General features: G+C 41.4%; 1 protein-coding gene across 2 annotated transcripts in view; it reads right to left on the reverse strand.

Annotated features, from left to right (window-relative positions):
• The window catches only part of GABRB1 (gamma-aminobutyric acid type A receptor subunit beta1), a 130,161-nt gene extending 112,848 nt beyond the window's left edge, over positions 1–17,313 (reverse strand). For both annotated transcript variants that reach the window (XM_083833205.1, XM_083833206.1), the window contains exons 1-3: positions 16,946–17,313; positions 16,781–16,872; positions 16,611–16,678 (exon numbers count right to left, since the gene is read on the reverse strand). In XM_083833205.1, coding sequence (XP_083689331.1) covers positions 16,611–16,678; positions 16,781–16,872; positions 16,946–17,181 — 396 coding nt within the window. In that variant the 5' untranslated portion in view covers positions 17,182–17,313. The remainder of the gene's footprint in view (positions 1–16,610; positions 16,679–16,780; positions 16,873–16,945) is intronic.
• Positions 17,314–18,032: the final 719 nt, after the last annotated feature.

Genomic DNA, 18,032 nt, shown 5'->3' on the forward strand with positions numbered 1-18,032 from the left:
CCTTCCACCCTCATAAAACCCAGACATTCTGGAGAGAAGATTGCTTTTTTTTTTCTTTTTTCTTTTTCTTCTTTTTAAAGCACTGTTGTCAATCTGGGTCTATGCTATGCCTTGCTGTCTGGGCTGAAGATTCATTCACCATTTGCTTTCTCTGCTTTCGGTGCCATTTCAAAATGTCATAATTTTCTCCCTGGAACTAGATAAAAACTATCAAATTTCATCCAAAGTGTCTCTCAAAGCACAGGCCAATTTTAGCAAGCCCGTAACTAAAATCCAGCTGGATATCTTCCTGCTCTCTGCCAGAAGTCCCCCTTCTCATCTGCCATGCAGGTGTTCGGTTTGCTTACCTCCATGGAAATGAATTGGACACCTGGTGAGCCCTCAGCCTGCATACCTCATGTATCAGAACAAAAGATATTGACTATGAAAAATACATATATCACTTTGTGGCTGCCTACTGCTGCCTACTCAACAGAAAACCCAACCATGAGAAAATGAACTGGATTGCTGACATTTGAAAATGTGTGTTTACTTATCTTCTTGCAACATATTTTCACTCCGGCTTACATACAAATTCATTTGTGGCACTGATGTGGAAAGCAATACAGAAGTTGCCTATCTACTAGCAGCCATGCTATACAAAATATACTGCCTCTCCATGAATTCATTTGTTTCATGTCTGTAATAAAACCCAGACTGAGCGGTCAAAGCATTTTATCTCCAGCCTTATCTTACAGACATTGTTTCGTATCTCGCCTCAGCCACAGTACCTGGAAACATAAGTAATTTATGCCAGGGAAGCATCTTGTGTGATAAAGCATCTTGACCCTGTTCTTAGCTCTTTGCACAGAAGATTTTAGTGTAAATCACTTAGCTCAGTGTTGTTCAACTGCTATTCATGACACAACTTTCCAAGGTGCTGTGTATCCCTGGGATGGATGGGATGTACCAATATTTCTGCAAATGACCTCTATGAGAAAGCTAACTTGACATGGACCAAACTGGGATGGCACAACCAGAAGGCTGAGTGAATGCAGGATGTCATGTATTAAACTAGACATTGTAGCTAAGGATGCTGGTATATTTAGCTAAGATTGGTTAGACTTAAAAAAATAGGAAAGATAACAGAATTAATAAAATATAATTCATGGTATTAAAAACCAGCAGGGTTTATACTGGTGTTGGTGAGAAGGGCTTCTGATCCAACATCAATGTGTAGTGAAAACCGTAACTCCAAATTGGACTACTCACATAAAGAATGACATTACTCACGAGTTGTTAACTCTTCTCTATGACCTGTGTGAAAATAAACCTAGGGAGCAGCAAAGAAGCCAACCATGCATTTCCAGTCTGCACACAGCAGATCCTTACACAGGCTGTGTACGCAACGTGACAAGCTGTTTCATTAACTTTAAAATTAACTAAAATGGCCACTGAGCTCAAGCATATCACATGAGAAAAATTTGTGAGAAGTGACTTATTTTAGAAGAATTACAGGATGCAAAACAAAGGACACAAAATGACTTACCCTTATCTGAAAGGAGCAGGTACTGGGAAATGTGATATAAAGCCATGAAGTGAAAGAAACAATGTCCCAGAGACAAGAGGAATCCCCTGACTGAGATATGGAAGGACTGCACAGCAATGATCCCATTTTACTTCCTGGAGTCTTTCACACTAAATAAGCACAGAAAATACCCAGTGTAGGGCAGTATCATACTCACACAGTGGATGGACTAGGTAAGAAAACTTTTTTATTTTACTATGATTTCTACCCTTTCCTCTTAACAAATGTAGCAGTTTTTGTCATGGATCTGAGCCCATCGTCCTTGCTTAGGTCTCGTTACTCACTATACTCGTTACTTCACTATACTTAGCAGCTACTATGCCAGTTTACTCAGTTTCTTGGATTTCTTGCCAAGTACCTGAAAATTTTCAGTTGGCACACACCAGTCATAGCACCAGCCGTATTACCTTCTCTTGCCTTTGACTGCTCTGTATAGTAGACATGGTCAAGAGAATGAGTCTGAGGAGCTCTTTTATCTGCCAAACCACATTTAAAATCCATACAGCTTTCAGGGAACTCTAAATTACTTTGTGCAACTGCTCTGGTAATGCTTGAATCATGAGGTTAAGGACTATTGGGGGAAAAAGCGTTCCTTCTTTTCAATTAAAGGAGTAACAGATTATAAAGCAAGAAAAAAGCTCTTTCTCTAGGTCTTCAAACTGACTAACCTTATCTTCCTGAGATAGGGGAAATATCTGCATAGACTGTATTATAGCATTAATGGAGAGACAGCAGATCTTTCAACCAAGTTATTTAGAGGAGGAGGGAGGAAAACTTTCCTCCCTGGCACTTTAAGCAACCTGCATTACCTCCCTGGTAAGAAGACTGATACCAACTGAAGATATTCAGCACTGCCATACTCAGATCTCATTACAGCACATCAATAGCAATATTTTGGGACCAAAGTATGTGAACTGTTTATCTATCCAGGAACTAAAGCTCAGTATGCACCTTTTTGCACTATTGCATCTTCCTCCCCAAATGCCACCCTTGCAATTTCTTGCAAAAGGCATTAAGACCTTCAGGGATACATATGAAAATTTGCCAGCCTCTTTAATGATCAGCAGAGCCCTCTGCTGTTATATATTCTCTGCTGTTACATATTGTTGTCACAACCCAAAAACTGGGCAAACTGAAATTTAATGAAATTAAATAGCCTACTTACAGAATAGCCATGCCCGTTACTTAAGAAACAAGCAGTTAGTGGCATCAAAGAGTAAATAAAAAGAAACAGTAAGTTTTGTGCTTTGATATGCCTGATTCTTCTTACAAATTAGTATTGTTATTACCTTCTCCTGTGAATCCATTCTGCAAACAATATGTACTTAAAGTGAATAAGTAAGCTAAACAAATAATGAATACACAAAGTGTTCCCAAGGCAGCCCAGACCCAGGCATGTTTTGAAAGCTAATGCTGACAGAGGATGCACGGTGCTGTGAGGTATTCAGTAACTTCCCTTTATTCTTGCACTCACACTATGTTCATCTGGAAACATACTGTACCGGGTAGAGTCTACTGTGCTGACTCAAGTTAAATTCACAGTTGCCTCTTGATATATCACAATATGTCATTCAGTAATCCCACTGAGGAAAATGTAATTACCATGCAACATCTTGTGCTGTCTTGGGATTTCTCACTAGGTAAGTAAGAAATAAATTCCTGTCAGTACCGCAAGAATACTGTTCTAGAGATACAGGAACAGACCAGCTGGGTCATAAGCCATGATGCTCTGTTGAAATCACTGGTCACAGGGGATATGTTCTTTTTTAGCTACAGGCTGTATGCCTTTTCTTTTCATCTGAGTATGCAGAAGCTTGCCCACTGTCCAAATAAATGCTCATACAATGGATTTAATTCTCATAATATCCCTGTGAGGCAGGAATGACAACAGAGAAGGGACTGAGGGCCAGAGGAATTGCTATGTCCACAGTCTGAAATCTGTGTAAGGAACAGAAATTGACCCTATAGTTCCACCATGGACCTCGCCCCTGAGCCAGTTGTCTTTTTTTCTATAATGCAAGATTTGACCACTGTAGGCACCGGTCTCCTGCTGAACACAGACCAAAATGTAAGGTTTCTGCACTGCCATCCAAAATGCTCTCTGTGCCTGTCCCAAGCTAGCTGAATTACTGACTGCCTTTTCTTACGGAACTGTGACCTCCCCTGACAGCTTTGCTCCGCTGTTACAATGACAGTCACATTTGCCGGGACACAGAAGAATTAACATCCACAAAATTCCCCAAATGGTAGACTTATCCTAATTTATTTATTTAAAGACAAATATACAAATAAAACAAAAAATCACACATCTATACAGAGAATGGAAGAGATTCTCACTTGTGACTTTTAAAGCTTACATCATGCTGATAATGTAGTTGTGGGAGTGAATAATAAAAGAATCATAGAATCATAGGAAGGTTTGTGTTGGAAGGGGCCTTAAAGATCATCTAGTTCCAACCCCCCTTGCAAATAATGATCAGGTTTCCCAAAGTGCCATCCAACCTGACCTTGAACACCTCCAGGGATGGGGCATCCACAGCTTCTCTGGGCAACCTGTGCCAGTGCCTCACCACCCTCTGGGTAAAGAATTTCTTCCTTATATATAATCTAAATCTGCCCTCTTTTAGTTTAAAACCATTACCCCTTGTTCTATCAGTACACTCCTGACCACGAGGCCCTCCCCAGCTTTCCTGTAGGCTCCCTTTAGGCACCAGGAAGCCATTATAAGGCCTCCCTGCAGCCTTCTCTTCTTCAGGCTGAACAACCCCAGGTCTCTCAGCCTCTCTTCACAGAAGATGTGTTCTAGCCTCGATGTGATCATCCTCATGGGCCTTCTCTGGACTTGCTCCAACAAGGTCCAAGATGCATGGTGAGCTGTTCACATTCATTTTATTTTCACTGGAGCTGGCTCAATGTAGACTAGGGAGACTGAGATCTTAGATTACTGTCAGAATAACTTCTTACACCAACATTCAAATGTTAGGTTAGGATGGATGGATGTAGCAGCGGGGAAGTTGTAAAAAAGCTGCACGGAAAACCAAGCTCTCTGCAAGACAAGACTCTGAAATGACAGAGAATATATTCTTAGGATTATAAAGGGTTCTTGCTTTTTCTCACTTCCTCATTTTCATTTGTTTGCAGTTTGCTATTTAGATCTTCTCAGCAGCTTTAGCATAGACGTTCAGCATTTTGAAAAGTTTTCCTTGATGCCTATGTTCAGGACAGTTCAGTTTGTTCTGAGTTTATGGATGCTAGGTGTTTTGCAAGAAAATGCAATTACTGCAGGAAAGTATCACCAGCCTGAGTAAGACTGGCTTGATTGATCACTGATGTATCCTCATGGATTTCAGTGGAAACTAACCCAAGGACCATGTAGCCTGGGTACTTTTATACTGTATGTACTCCAGAAGAGTCCTTCAGAATTGATATTCAATGGAAGAATGGCTAATAAACGAGAATCCCTTTTTCCCTACCTAGGTTTCAAATATATCATTTTTTCTTCTACGGACTGTCTATAAAAGATGATCCAAGAGCACATGGATATAGCTAAATACTAGAATTAAAATATTTCAATCAAAATGTATTAATTCCAAATTGACATTGATTTGCTATTGCCAAAAGTTTGTCTTGTTCTTTTTCAGAGTTCTTGAATGTTGCGAAGTGTTACGGTGATCACTTCTGTAACTGGAATGCATATGAAATACTGACTTGCCATTTGCTTGGACATAAGTGCAAAATTATGCATCCTTCTAAGTTTTATGGATTCGTAATGCTTTCAGTTATGTACATAGCTCTGTATTTTTTTAATCCCTATCCACAATATTGTGATGAACTCTCCATCTCTGTAATCATTTGGATGAGAAAAAAAACAAAAACATAACAACCAAACAACAGCTGAGGAAGGTAGAGCTGCCTGCTTTAGTCCAAACTCCCTTTTAGTCCCACAAACATCCTTGGGAACACAGCAAACGACAAATTTATATAAAATGTCTGAGTGCATTGTATTCGTTTAGGAAAGAGGCTCTATATAGTCCTATACAAACTAACCTAAACCATGATATTCCTGTTTTAAATAACAGTGAAAAGAACTGTCCATCTGTCATGACAGCTGAGCTGCCATGAGATCAGTGGGGTCCCTGCTGAGCCAGCAGTCATCTCCTGCAGATCAGGTGCTGACATTGTTCCCTGGACCAACAGGTTGTCAGCAGCAAGTCTTGCAATGGTTCTATGTGATCTGGAGTGCCAGGGTTGCCTGGATTTCAGAACACAAGCTGTGTAAAAGGCATTGAAGCCACCAGGTCCTGTACTAAACACATGTAATAAGCTTGCCTGAACAATACATGTCTGAATCATTTGCAGATTAATATCTAATCTTCAAAAATATATTTGTTTCCAATAAGATAGGAGCTTGATAGCTATCCTGCTGTGGAAGGAGCATAGCTATAAGCAGAAAGATTACCTAAACAGAAAAAGTGACTCGTGAAAAGATAAAAAATATGTATCTATTTTCTCTTTCCTTCTCTCACTGTTTTAAGGAAAAAAAAAAAAGAATTTTTATATTGGACAACTCAATGAGAAGCATTCCTAGGTCATTCCTAGGTGGCCCCTTGTCCCATGTTACCTTCTGAGAGGAGGTAGTTCTGGAGCTGTCCTGTCATTTAATTGCTTATGGCTTCTTGGCTTCTGCAGATGTGACAAATGAGCACCTAACACCAAGGACATTACTGGCTGCTCTGCTGCTCTTTGCTAGTGCTACACTTCCTGTTACTGCTCTCAGGTAGCTGATGAGTATTAAGAATTAATATTAATCACTTTACAAATAACTTACAAGCTATTTAGCATCTATTATTTGACAACCTGGAATGCTTACTGTAACTGTGAAGGTACAAAACAAACAAACAAACAAAAAAAACAGACAAAAAACCATAAGCAGTGTTTCATAGTGGGAAGTGTAACAGTGCTGTACCCATGTCACATTGCAAAATGTCCAAAGACCAACACTGCCCATGGTGGTGCAGGATCATGTTATTCTTGAGAAATCTCGACTCATACTGTGCATCCCAGAACTGCTGTCTCCTCCTAGCAGTCCCTCTCCTAGGAGCTACAACAGTATCACTTACAAAGGATCCCTGTTCCAGCGAGAGATTGAGCAGTCAGGGGGATGGCTGGACTAGATGATCTTGGAGGTCTTTTCCAACCTTAATGAATCTCTGATTATATGATAGATCAAACTCACAGAAGGGCAGTGGTTGGACATGGACCACATTACCCTATTATGTCTCTGGCAGTGGTATTTCCCTGGTGCTATCTAAAGGGTAGAACAGTGTAAAATTTATAATTTTTATAAGGATTACTGGGTTCTGGGAGGGAAATAGTGGAAGATTTGTGTTATGATATGTTTTCAGAATTGGCATGATAAAATACACAGACATCCCATCAGGATGATACACTCCAGCATGAAGCAAAATTTTTAGTTTCATATTTGAAATTGGCTCAATGAACTGATAATTTGATCTAGTGCAAAAATTTCCTCTGAGAGCAACTCTCTCTCTCACAGACCATTGTTGTATTGGTGAGAAGAGCTGGGAAAATTGCTTTGAGCGAAATGGTTTCTATTTTGCTGTTTGCATTTACATTGTGTTTTCTGAATTATGCTGGTCATTGTAACCATCTGCTTTGTGCTTACTCTGAATTTCTGCTAGGAATAACTAAAAGGAAAGAATGTGTTATTCCTTGAGATCTCAGTAACACATGCTACTCAGGAGCTTTTGGAAAACAAAGCCATTTCTCTTGACAGCGAGAACTAAAAAGATTTCTATGCAGGATTCATTTTCAATTGATACCACAATGACACTATATTTGCTTCCTATTAGTGCAGGAATCCACACAGCATTTAACAACCTGTGAAGTCTGTCATTGCAGATTTGATTCCCAGCATTTTATTGATGTTTTGCAGCTTACTCATTTTTTTTCTAGTCAGACCTGGCACAGTGGATAAAATATATCTGTAATTTACAGGTGGCTGCTAATCCCATGTTTTGTTGCCTTCACAGGAAGCCGGTGACAAAGCTGCACACTGCCTGTGAAGTGCAATACATTTATGAAGTCTTTGAAGCTCACCTATGTCCTCTCCTTGACCAGTGCATTGGTATTCAGAGTGAATCGTTTACAAACAAATTGGTCAAAGAAAGGATAAATCAGCATGGAAGAACACAGGGGAAGGGGTATCATTCCAGGCTTGGTTATTTGCTCATGCTGAAGAGTAATTACACAGAAAATTGCAGTGAAACAAAGGTTTAAAAATGCTGTAAACTGGAGAGCTGGATTGCTCCTACAAACTGCTGAACAAACTGTTGAGCTCGTAAAACTAACGTGCGCTTAATTTTACTGGTGTGAGACATTTCATCCATGAGCATACTCCTTAAAACCAGTGGGGCTACCAGCATCTGGTCCCCTTGGATGGGACTAGAGTCCTCAGTGCTTGTGGGGACTGGTGCTGCCCAAAAGCTCCTGAGACACACAAGCATGAATGCATCTACCTGCAGCTGACTGGTACTCATTTTACTTCAGCTGCAATTAAGAGGTTCTTCAGCATAAAATTATGATGGGGAATTAACTGCACTCCTCTTTTAATATGATTAAGATCCTGAACAATATTTAGACACCATGTATCTATTTCAGCAGTTTTAACTTTGCTATCTCTTCATTTTTTTCTATAGACAATTTAAAAAGACACGAGTGAAATTCGTCAATCTCAGCCAAATGGATTGATGAATCTTAATGGAGAACATTTATTCCAACCTTTAATTAAGTTTGGCAGTCTGAAACCATTAATCTTTGCTTTGAAACTATGCAATCTACAGTATTTAAAACCTTACAACTCACTCTTGCTATGAGGTGGATGTCTGTGTGATAATACAACTTTCTAGAAGCTGCCTTTGTGTCTTTTAGACTACCTTTTCCCTGTTCACGACATAACACAAGCAATCAAGGATTCGCCCCAGCAGAGGATGGAGCAAATCAGTGTAACACTGCTTTGGCCAAAACCAGCCTTTTACTCTTGAAAGGACATTGTCAAGCTTGATATACAAAAAAATCAAATCTACCTTCTCCAGCCCATGTAAATCTTAATACAGAGCTAGTGCTTAGCGAAAGGTTGAAACAAACTGCATTATCTGGTGTTATTCCGCTAGATTATTCAGACGACTACTACTACAGATTTCCTTCTGAACATATTTGCAGCAGTCTTGCCTTTGGGGTAGAAGTAATTTCATTTTAATACACTTTCTGGAGCACTGCCAGTGTTACAGGCAGTATTTCATGTGAGGGAAGAGGAATTCTACAAGCACAAAGGTGCATACCTTCAGATTCAGAATTCTTTTTCTTGAAGAAAACAAGGAGTCTTAAAGAGCATTAAAGTATAAAATCTTTCTGGAAGTCATCTTGGACTCTTTCACCACCTGAGAGAAGCCCTTATAGTCAGTTTCTCAGGCTTCATTGATGTTTTAAAATACAGGTTATGCAGATATGGGGAATAAGACATCGCAGAGAACTCTTCTCAGCAGCTGCTGCTGTTTGGAATACAGCACCCCATAAAACACAGCAGCTGGGGATGCTGCTGAATGATGGAAATCCCTGGGTTTGATTTAACAGTTTCAGCTGTTGTCTCAGACTACATGGCATCCTGAGAAAAGGAGCAAGTCTTTTCGGTGCTACCTGAGGGTGAAGATCTTTTCACAGCTCAGGGAGAATTGGTGGTGTGACTGTTCCTTCTTCTGGGTGCACGGCTTTAACTCCAGGTCTTTCCTGAACTGCAGTTGGAAGAGAATTTATGAAAACAGCCTAGAAGAATTACAAAAAACTCTTCAGGCATAAAGTACGAAGTAAAGCCAATAAAAAAAAAATCACTAAGTTTTGCAGCCATTTGAAAAGCGTCCCTTAAATCTCCTTATGAAGACAAATGTTCACTGTGGGAGTTTCTGATATTCTCACCTTTCCAGATTCAGAAATAAAAAGGCAATGAAAATGGGGAAAATACAAATACAAACTTTTAATTAAGCCCCCTGCCCCGTCCTACCTACCTGCCTACACAACCACACCCACCCACACAAAAAAAAACATTTTTCACATTCCTGGAAAAACTCTGAATTTTATGGAGGTATTTTTCTCTTTTTGGGAAAAGGATAATTTTGGGGAATGGGTCCTTTGTGTGAATTGTTGACCATTCTGTTACTAAAGAATCATTTGGGACCCTGAACGTTCTCAAAATGTTTGTGCTACTGAACTGTGGGGTTTGTACAGGCTAACAGACCCCCAGTCTGGAAGTTTTCAGTGGTCACAGCACAGGCACATTGATGCAGATGCACAAAACAGGGCATGCTTGGCAAAACCCTGGATTTTTTCATCCACATAACTGGAAGTCACGTCTCATTGCAGGTCCCATTGCGATAGGATTAACTGTAGATTTCAGGAAACAAACCTGGCAGAAGTGTTTGGGGGAATGATTAAGAAATCATGTGGTCCTTTCCTTTCCAGGTATTTCTGACAGTTCATCACAGTAATAGCACTGTATTTCAGACTTATTGTTTATTTTATTTTATTTTATTTTATTTTATTTTATTTTATTTTATTTTATTTACTTTATTTTATTTTATCTTATTTTTTACTCCAGGCTCAGGAGAAACAAGAAGGAAAGAAGCTGCTTACCAAAAAATGTTAAAAAATTGTGTTGTATGGCTGTATTCTTGAAATATGTTTTAAACAAATGGGAAGTGTGACCATCTTATCTTTTGTCTTCACAAATGCAGGCTCCACATGAGTTATATCATCTGGCTGGACTACAGATGTGTCAGGATGCCTTGTGGCATCAAGTGTAAAATCAGGGCTAAAAGATGATGTACATGGGTCAGAACTGAGTTTATCAGCCCTTGAGAAATGCTAGGAAGTAAGGGTAAGCCACCTACGGTGGCCAGAGAGAGAAACAATTGAGAGAGATGGGAGAGTTGCCCATCTAATAATAAAAGAATCACTTCTTTTCTATGAAGGGCATTAATAGCTTGTTTGTTTAAACCTTGAAATAAGGGAACTTGTGAAGTATTATGCCCATCAGGCTAAAAAGAGAACTTGGAATACTTGCTTGAAGCTGGTCTCAGTTGAGTTTGATTTTCAAAAAAAATGAAGATTTATCTTTTCTGGGTCATATGAAACAACATTTAAGTTATCACTTTACCTGTTCTGTCTACTTGTTAATTTTGTTGAAGGACCACTTATTCCTGCATTCAAATGAAAAATAACCCAGCAAAACATCCAATAACATGACCCAGCCACTTAACCTCAAGCTGCCTATTTCTACATTCATTCCATGTTTCACTGTTAATATAATTACTCCTGCTCAGAACAGACAGTGATGAAATGATCTGACCTTTATGTATTATTACTTGATTAGTTTTTCTTCATTTGCAGGAAAAAATAAAATCAGTTGCTGAATGTTTCTATTAATATTCATTTCAAGTCCTCTGCATGTCCTTCATGCTTTTCAAGAGGGTTGCTATATAACAGAAAAGTACTTCTCCCTTCTTCTGCACTACAGCTAGGCTAATTTTCATTAAGAATTGTTGAGTTCTATGCCATTTTTCAAAATCAGTTTAATCTCTATATGAATCTTCAGGCAAACGTATTTAGACTGAGGAACTGTATTTACTGTCATTGTGACTACCCTGATCACTTCTGTTGCCTTATGGGCTGAGCTGAAGGAATTTGACTTTCTAGTTCTCCAGGTACCAGACTTAAGATTCAAATAAAGGAGACTTGGCTGCTGTGATGCAAAGAGCTATGGAAACGGGGTTCTTGATGCTAATTTGGGTCCTAAACTCTCCACAAGAGAGCTGAATTCCCATACTGACATTCACAATAGCCAACACGCTGCTTTCTCAGACACTTAACCCAGCCAATCAACTGACGGACAAGATGATGTGTGAAACTCTGGCGAAGTCTATAAACACAGCTTAACCTGCAAAAAGTGCCTTAAGATAGCCTGCACCCATACACGTAAGTCTCTCTATTGTTACTAAAGCTGGGATCTAATGCATGAGTGCTGGCTGGCCAGGAGTAATGGGTAAACTTCTAGTGGTTCTAAACCTTACCCAGCTTGAGGCTTTAAACCCCAGCACTGCCTGGGACCAACAGCCCTGGGAGGGCTGAAATTGGGGCTTGGGCTGTGGGCACAGAGCTACTGTGTATTTCACTCGAATGCCTTGATTTCTCTCTTTACTAATACAAAACATTAATTTATCCTCAACAAAATAATACTGAGGATTTACTACAATATGGTAACATGGTGATATACGTAATTGTGTCTGAGAATATACAGTGAAAAATGAAAAGATGGAATTACCTTGAAAATTGTCCACTGTATAAATGGTTGTGCTGGACATTAATGAATATCTTTCTGGGAGCTGTTGTGCATTTTGTTGTAAATGTGCCATAATGCATTTGCTGCTATGGTGGCAACGTGTGATGCAAAACAACTATGAAAAAAGTCCTTCAGACAGTGAACTGTTTATAAGCCTCCAAGGTAGCGTATCTATAACCTCCTGGTATGTTGGAGGTGAACTTCTCTTGGATTTCATTTCTAATGTAAGCTAGTGTTTCAGTAGTAGGCCTGGGAGCAATGATAAAGGCTGCAGGAAAAAAGAAAAGCATTACATTGCTTCCAGGAAAAGTGAAGTAAGTGTGGTAGAAAATAATGTCTGATTATATGGGCTGCGGAGTGTTAGTGCTGTGGGAGATGCTTCATCCTCCAAACCCACCACAGTCATGCAGTCACGACAACGTGAGGGATCATACATGACACAGGGGTCTACTCTGTGCCACAACTGCGTGACTTTATCATTGAGCATAAGCCAAGGTGTCAAAAATGCACCAGAAGATAATGTCTATTTCTAGGTCTAGTTTTTTATGTATAATCATAACAGTGAAAAGATAAAGGGACAGAATACAAAAGGGAGGTATAGCATGAAATGGATTAAAAAAAATCTACATAGTTGGCTTATTTATTTATTATTTTCCCAAAGGGTGCAAATATGAGTGGTTTAAGCTAACTAAATTCTTTCTGGGCCAAGAATGTTTTCCAACAGGTTGGTATGTTGACAGCATAAGAGGTAGACTTAAGGAGAAACCCTGGGAAGAAGATAGTGATTTCTGAACCGTGAGCAAAGACGAGATCCTACTTCTCTGCAAGATCTGTGACTTGTTTGGGGGAAAAACAGTAAAACAGACTTTGGTTGTGGAGAAACTAAAGGATTATACCTCTCCTGCCAAAGAACAATGAAACTTTCTTTCCTTCTTTCTTGCTGGGACATAAAACCTGCAATCTGGTATCACATAAACGAAATCTGCATCATCAGTGTAAAATCAGTATGGCACTTCAGGAACAGAGTTCCCCAAAATGAACCAATGGGCTTATTTTTTGTGTCTCTCAACTGCTCTATAAAAGGGTCTTTAATGTGTGCACTGGCTTTCAAAGCTTTACAGCACGTAACAGCTACTTTTTCTCTATTATAAAGGTTTGACTACCTGCTCAGTAGGAAAAACATATTAGAGAGAAGATTGTCATGTATTGCATGTGCACTTTTTTTTTTAGGAGCCCAGTTACTTTGCAACTGTTTCCTTGTAGATATAGCAATATGTCATATGCTTGCTTGCTGAAGCTTGACGGAACTACCATGAATCATACTACCCATGTTCATTCTTGATGTACAATCAGCACCTTCTGTTAATCAGGTAAAGGTATCATGGTAAAGCAGACAATTCACGTCACAGAAACTTAATAGATTTAGTCATAGCATGGTTCTTAATGAACTCTTTATATTCATGTAAATGTCTCATATACTTCTAAAGAAACTCTGTCATGGATGAAAATTAGCTGAACAGTCATTAAATGAGACAAAGCAGAAGAGTCACCTTGTACCTTTGGAAGTGAATGCTTTGTAAATTCCAATTACTGTAGCAAGGATGTGAAAATCTGATGGAAACAGATTAAAACTTATGGTGTATTAGGAAGAAGGTATGATTAGAACAGGGCAACAGTCATTACAACGTTTACATTCTACTTCTTCTGCTTGTTCAATGTATGACAAGCTCTTCAGCTTATTACCTGCAAAAATCAATATACGACAACGTATCCGATGCCAAACATAGGTGTCATGAGAATGACTGCTTCAATTAATCTTTCTGTAGAAGTTGCTATGGCAGCTCAATACAGTATTGTTGAACTACCAAACAGTTATAAAACAATGCAGTTTAAAGAGCTGAACAGATGAAGCCTGAGTACTTAGGGGAAATTGCAAGAATGGTTGACTTCAAGGCTTTGTGAGTTTTTACTAATTAATTGAGCATATTCATAATAACCTAGCATATTTGAAGAAGCCATAACAACTAAACAAGCTGCTTGAGCAGACAGTTATTACGGATGGTTTTCACAGAATTCACAATTGTTCCGTTGTTTATATTTCAACTTTTTTCCCTGATGACTGAATTTACTCAGACATACAAATCTGCCTGTTAACTTGGTGGACAGCCTACAGCCGGGACAAATTCTCATCTAACACACTGAAGGAGTACAGAGATATAAAAAAACAAAACCAACCAACCAACCAACCAACCAACCAAAAAGAACTTTACTCTTATTTCAGCACTGAAACTGAAATAGAAAGTTTAACCTCACCAGTGGGTACCAAGATTTGGAATAGCTGCTTCTGCCATTCTGGAAATAAGGTTTCACATTCCTGAGGAGAGCCAAGGGATGAGAGAACTGCCTCCACTCCTCCTAGGTGAGACTGACTGAATAGAATGGTACCTCTTACTCCTCTTACTAAGGAGAGAAAAAAAAAATCTACAAGACACGAGTTTAAAAGGAAAGATGAAAAGCTAAAAGATTCACAGGTTGCTGCAACCCTTCAAAGCTCTTTTTCTCAGAAAAAAAAATACTAGAATAAGGCATTATGTCACTAGGCAGGAATGTTACTCTTAAGCTGACATGGCAATCCCCTAATTTCTGCAATGATGGATGAGGTTACTGATCATTGCCCAAAAAAAGACTATACAATGGTCTCTGACAAGACAATAAAGACCTTGTGACAAATAACACTGCAGACATGGTATGAATGTAGTACAGGTGATATGGGTGACCCCTTTTAGACTGATTCCAAATGGGGACTGTTTTTCTCCCATATTTTACCTTAAGGTACCAGTTTTTGGCTATACCTGGGAATGGTTGCTTCATTCCACTGTGCAGATGCGTCGTTTTAGGAAATTAAAACACCTTGTCACTTTTTTGACCAGTCTTAAGTCAAGTGCCCCCCCCCGCCCCCCCCCCAGCACGTGGTGAGTTGCCAAATCCATCTAGCATGCAAATTCACTTGATTAGAAACTAGAAGGTTCAAATTACACTTTACCACGGGCTGTGCAAGAACTGGAAGGGTGCAGGAAGTTGCATGTTGGATCCGTCAGAGCTAGGCAGAAATGCTGCAAGCCAATGCAATGCAATGCAATGCAATGCAAACCACAATGCAATCCAATGCAATTAATACCAGTGCAATTAATCCAATGCAATTAATGCACTTCCACTGGAAACTGTCACATCCACTCCCCTTTGAATTAACAGGATTTCAGGTGTTGAAACTTTGTGAGATATATTCTGGACCTTTCAGAGAAGGTATTTTGGTGATGATGTTTGTGGTATTTGGCTTTTCCAGGGCACATTGCTTTGTAGAAGCAGTGATCCTGCTACAGGGTGGTAGAAACAGTTTGGAGATAATCTATTCTTTAACTATTTTGATATAGAGAAGATCTATGTTCTGCTTTCTCTGCCTCATCTGCACAGTCCCTATTGTGTCCTCCCTGAAAGTACAAAGCAGCAACAGGAACTCCAGGAGCTGAAACTTAAGACTGGTATGCTACATGCAAAGTGACAAATATCTTCTCCTCCCAACTCTCCTAGGCGCAATCCTAACAAATATAGCAGTTACATGCAAATAGGAACTGTGCTTGTACAGCAAACAACAGAAAAAAGTAAATATGAAGAGGGAAACAAACTCTCTTCATCAGTTTTGAGTGACAACTATTAACTGTAATATACAAGGGAAAAAAAAACACAAGTAAATTACTTTGAATGGACAAATATCTTTTTTTTTTTTTTTAGTGAAATAAACTGATCAGCATGGAAATGCAAGGTTTTAAGCTTCTTTTAGCCAAATAAGCACTCCCCTATGTAAACAACGCATCTTAGAGTTTCATGAGACCCAGTACAAGAAAAGACAGTGAGAGCAAAATGCCTGGGGTGCATGCTAATCCAGCATGATTCTGTAAAATGTTCAAAGTTGTACCTGATTTTTCAGTTTCTTCTGGGAAAAGACTGTCAAACGAGGCAAGCAGTGTACAGACATTTTTTTTTTTCTTCGAGCCTGCATGTCTAGCAGCGCTCCTTTCAGCAGCAGAACTGAAATCAAACGCCATACGTTTCCCACCTGTAGCTAGGGGACTTTTCTAATTTTGATAGTTGGATAGGGAACATCGTCAAGTATTTCATCTACAATACTTTTTTCTTCTACAGGAATGAGTGCTTTGTAGAAGCTGCACATTCTTTACTTTTTGACGCTTTTATTCAACGCCTTTAGCTTGCAATATGAGTTGTCTAACTTTAAATCATTTGACATTAAAAAAAAAAAAATCACACAAATCTGTCATGTGCCTCTACAGCTAAGGCAAACCCAACGTTTCCGATGACAGCTGCTGACACTGTAAAGAGCAAAACAGCGCAAGCAAAACCCAGAACCTCAAACCTGCAGCAGGCATGCTGAGCAAGGCAGCGAGCGCTTCTGGAGCGCTACATGCAAACGCTGTGCCAAGAGCACAGATAACTTTTCCTTGTACCCCCGACGTGCCCGGCTGCTTTGCAGGATTTGCTCTCCCTCTCCCTCGGGCACAGCCCCCTGTGGGTGCAGGTGCCGACCCGGGGGCGAGTGGTCGCCCTTGGCTCACTCACCATGTTGACTTCGGACACGACGTCGATGCTGGCGATCTCTATCCGCATGCCCACACCGACGGGCGGCCCTGCGGGGAAGGGAGAAGGGAGGGAAGGGGATGCGGGAGCCGGGGTTAGGCGGGGGGAGCCCGGGCAGCGGGGCCGGGGCGCGGGGAGCGCGGGCGGCTCACCTCCGAAGTCGGGCCTGAGGCGGATGTCGTAGCCGTGCAGCAGCCCGTCCACCGTCTCCTTCACGTAGGACATGTTGCTGGGCTCGTCGGCGCTGCGGGAAGGAGCACAGCCGCGTTAAGGGAGGCGGCCGGCGGCCCCTGCGCCCGCTCCCCTCCGCCGCTCACCTGCGCGCCGCGCACGCCACGGCCAGCACCAGCACCAGCGGCTGCCACAGGGCCCGCGGGCCGCCTCGCCTCACCGCCCTCATCCCGGCCCCAGCAGCTCCCCTGCCACCGCCGCCTTGCCGGGGGCCGAGCCGCGGGCTGCAAGTTGGAGCGGAGCGGAGCGGAGCGGAGCGGAGCACCACGTCCCGCCGGCCCAACGCATGCGCGGAGCCCCCGGCCGCCCCGCTGCCCGTCATGGGGGCCGCCGGCACGGCGGGGCCGGAGCGGGGCTGGATGCCCGCTGAGGAGGAGCGAGCCCGGCGGGGGTCCCAGAGCGGCCGCCACGCGTGGTCGCCCACCCCCGGGGGAAGGGGAGGTGGGCTCGGGGGTCTGCGTGGGCAGCCGCAGCGAGAGGGAGCGGGGGGGGCAGTTCTGTGGAGAGCTCACTGTGATGCTAAGGTGACACGAAAGGTGACACGAAAGGTGACACGAAAGGCTGTCAGTGCATCCGAAGGGAATTACATGGCAGGGTGATGCGCGTACTTCACCTATTTGTGAGGGCTGGAGTCGTAGTTACACATCTGTCTCCCTTTGCTTCGTGATACCTGTCATTGGAGTGGTCCCCCCGAAGTACTAAGGGTGGCATATAAAGTCGGTTGCAACGTGCCGGCAATCTTTTTCAGCCAAAGTCATTGATCTTGTGTTTTTTAAAAGACGGTGTGAACCTACGGCCTTGTGTACCCTTGCTTCTGGCAAGTGATATGAGACACTGGGTAACTGGCGTCCAGTGGGCACTCAGTGCCCTTGCTGGTGCTGTTCCATTTCCCTGCACAGCAGCTCAGCAGAGATAACATTTATCCCTTTCCAATTCTACGCCTTTCATCTGTGCACTAGGCAGCCCTGTGCTCAGTGACCTGGGAATATGTATTCCACGTTTGTGAGGCTCCTACGTTGTCACACAGACTTACTTCTGCAGAAAGACAGATATTGGTGATGCTCTTGTGGTTGAAATGTGCAACGATATTAGGAAAATGCAGGCATATTGAAATACAGAGTTTGTGATATAAAATCTAGTGTTCTATGAAAATTTGTTACTTGGGAAGGAGCA

The sequence above is a fragment of the Anser anser genome (genome assembly GCF_964211835.1).
Source record: "Anser anser genome assembly, chromosome: 4".
Taxonomy (NCBI): domain Eukaryota; kingdom Metazoa; phylum Chordata; class Aves; order Anseriformes; family Anatidae; genus Anser; species Anser anser.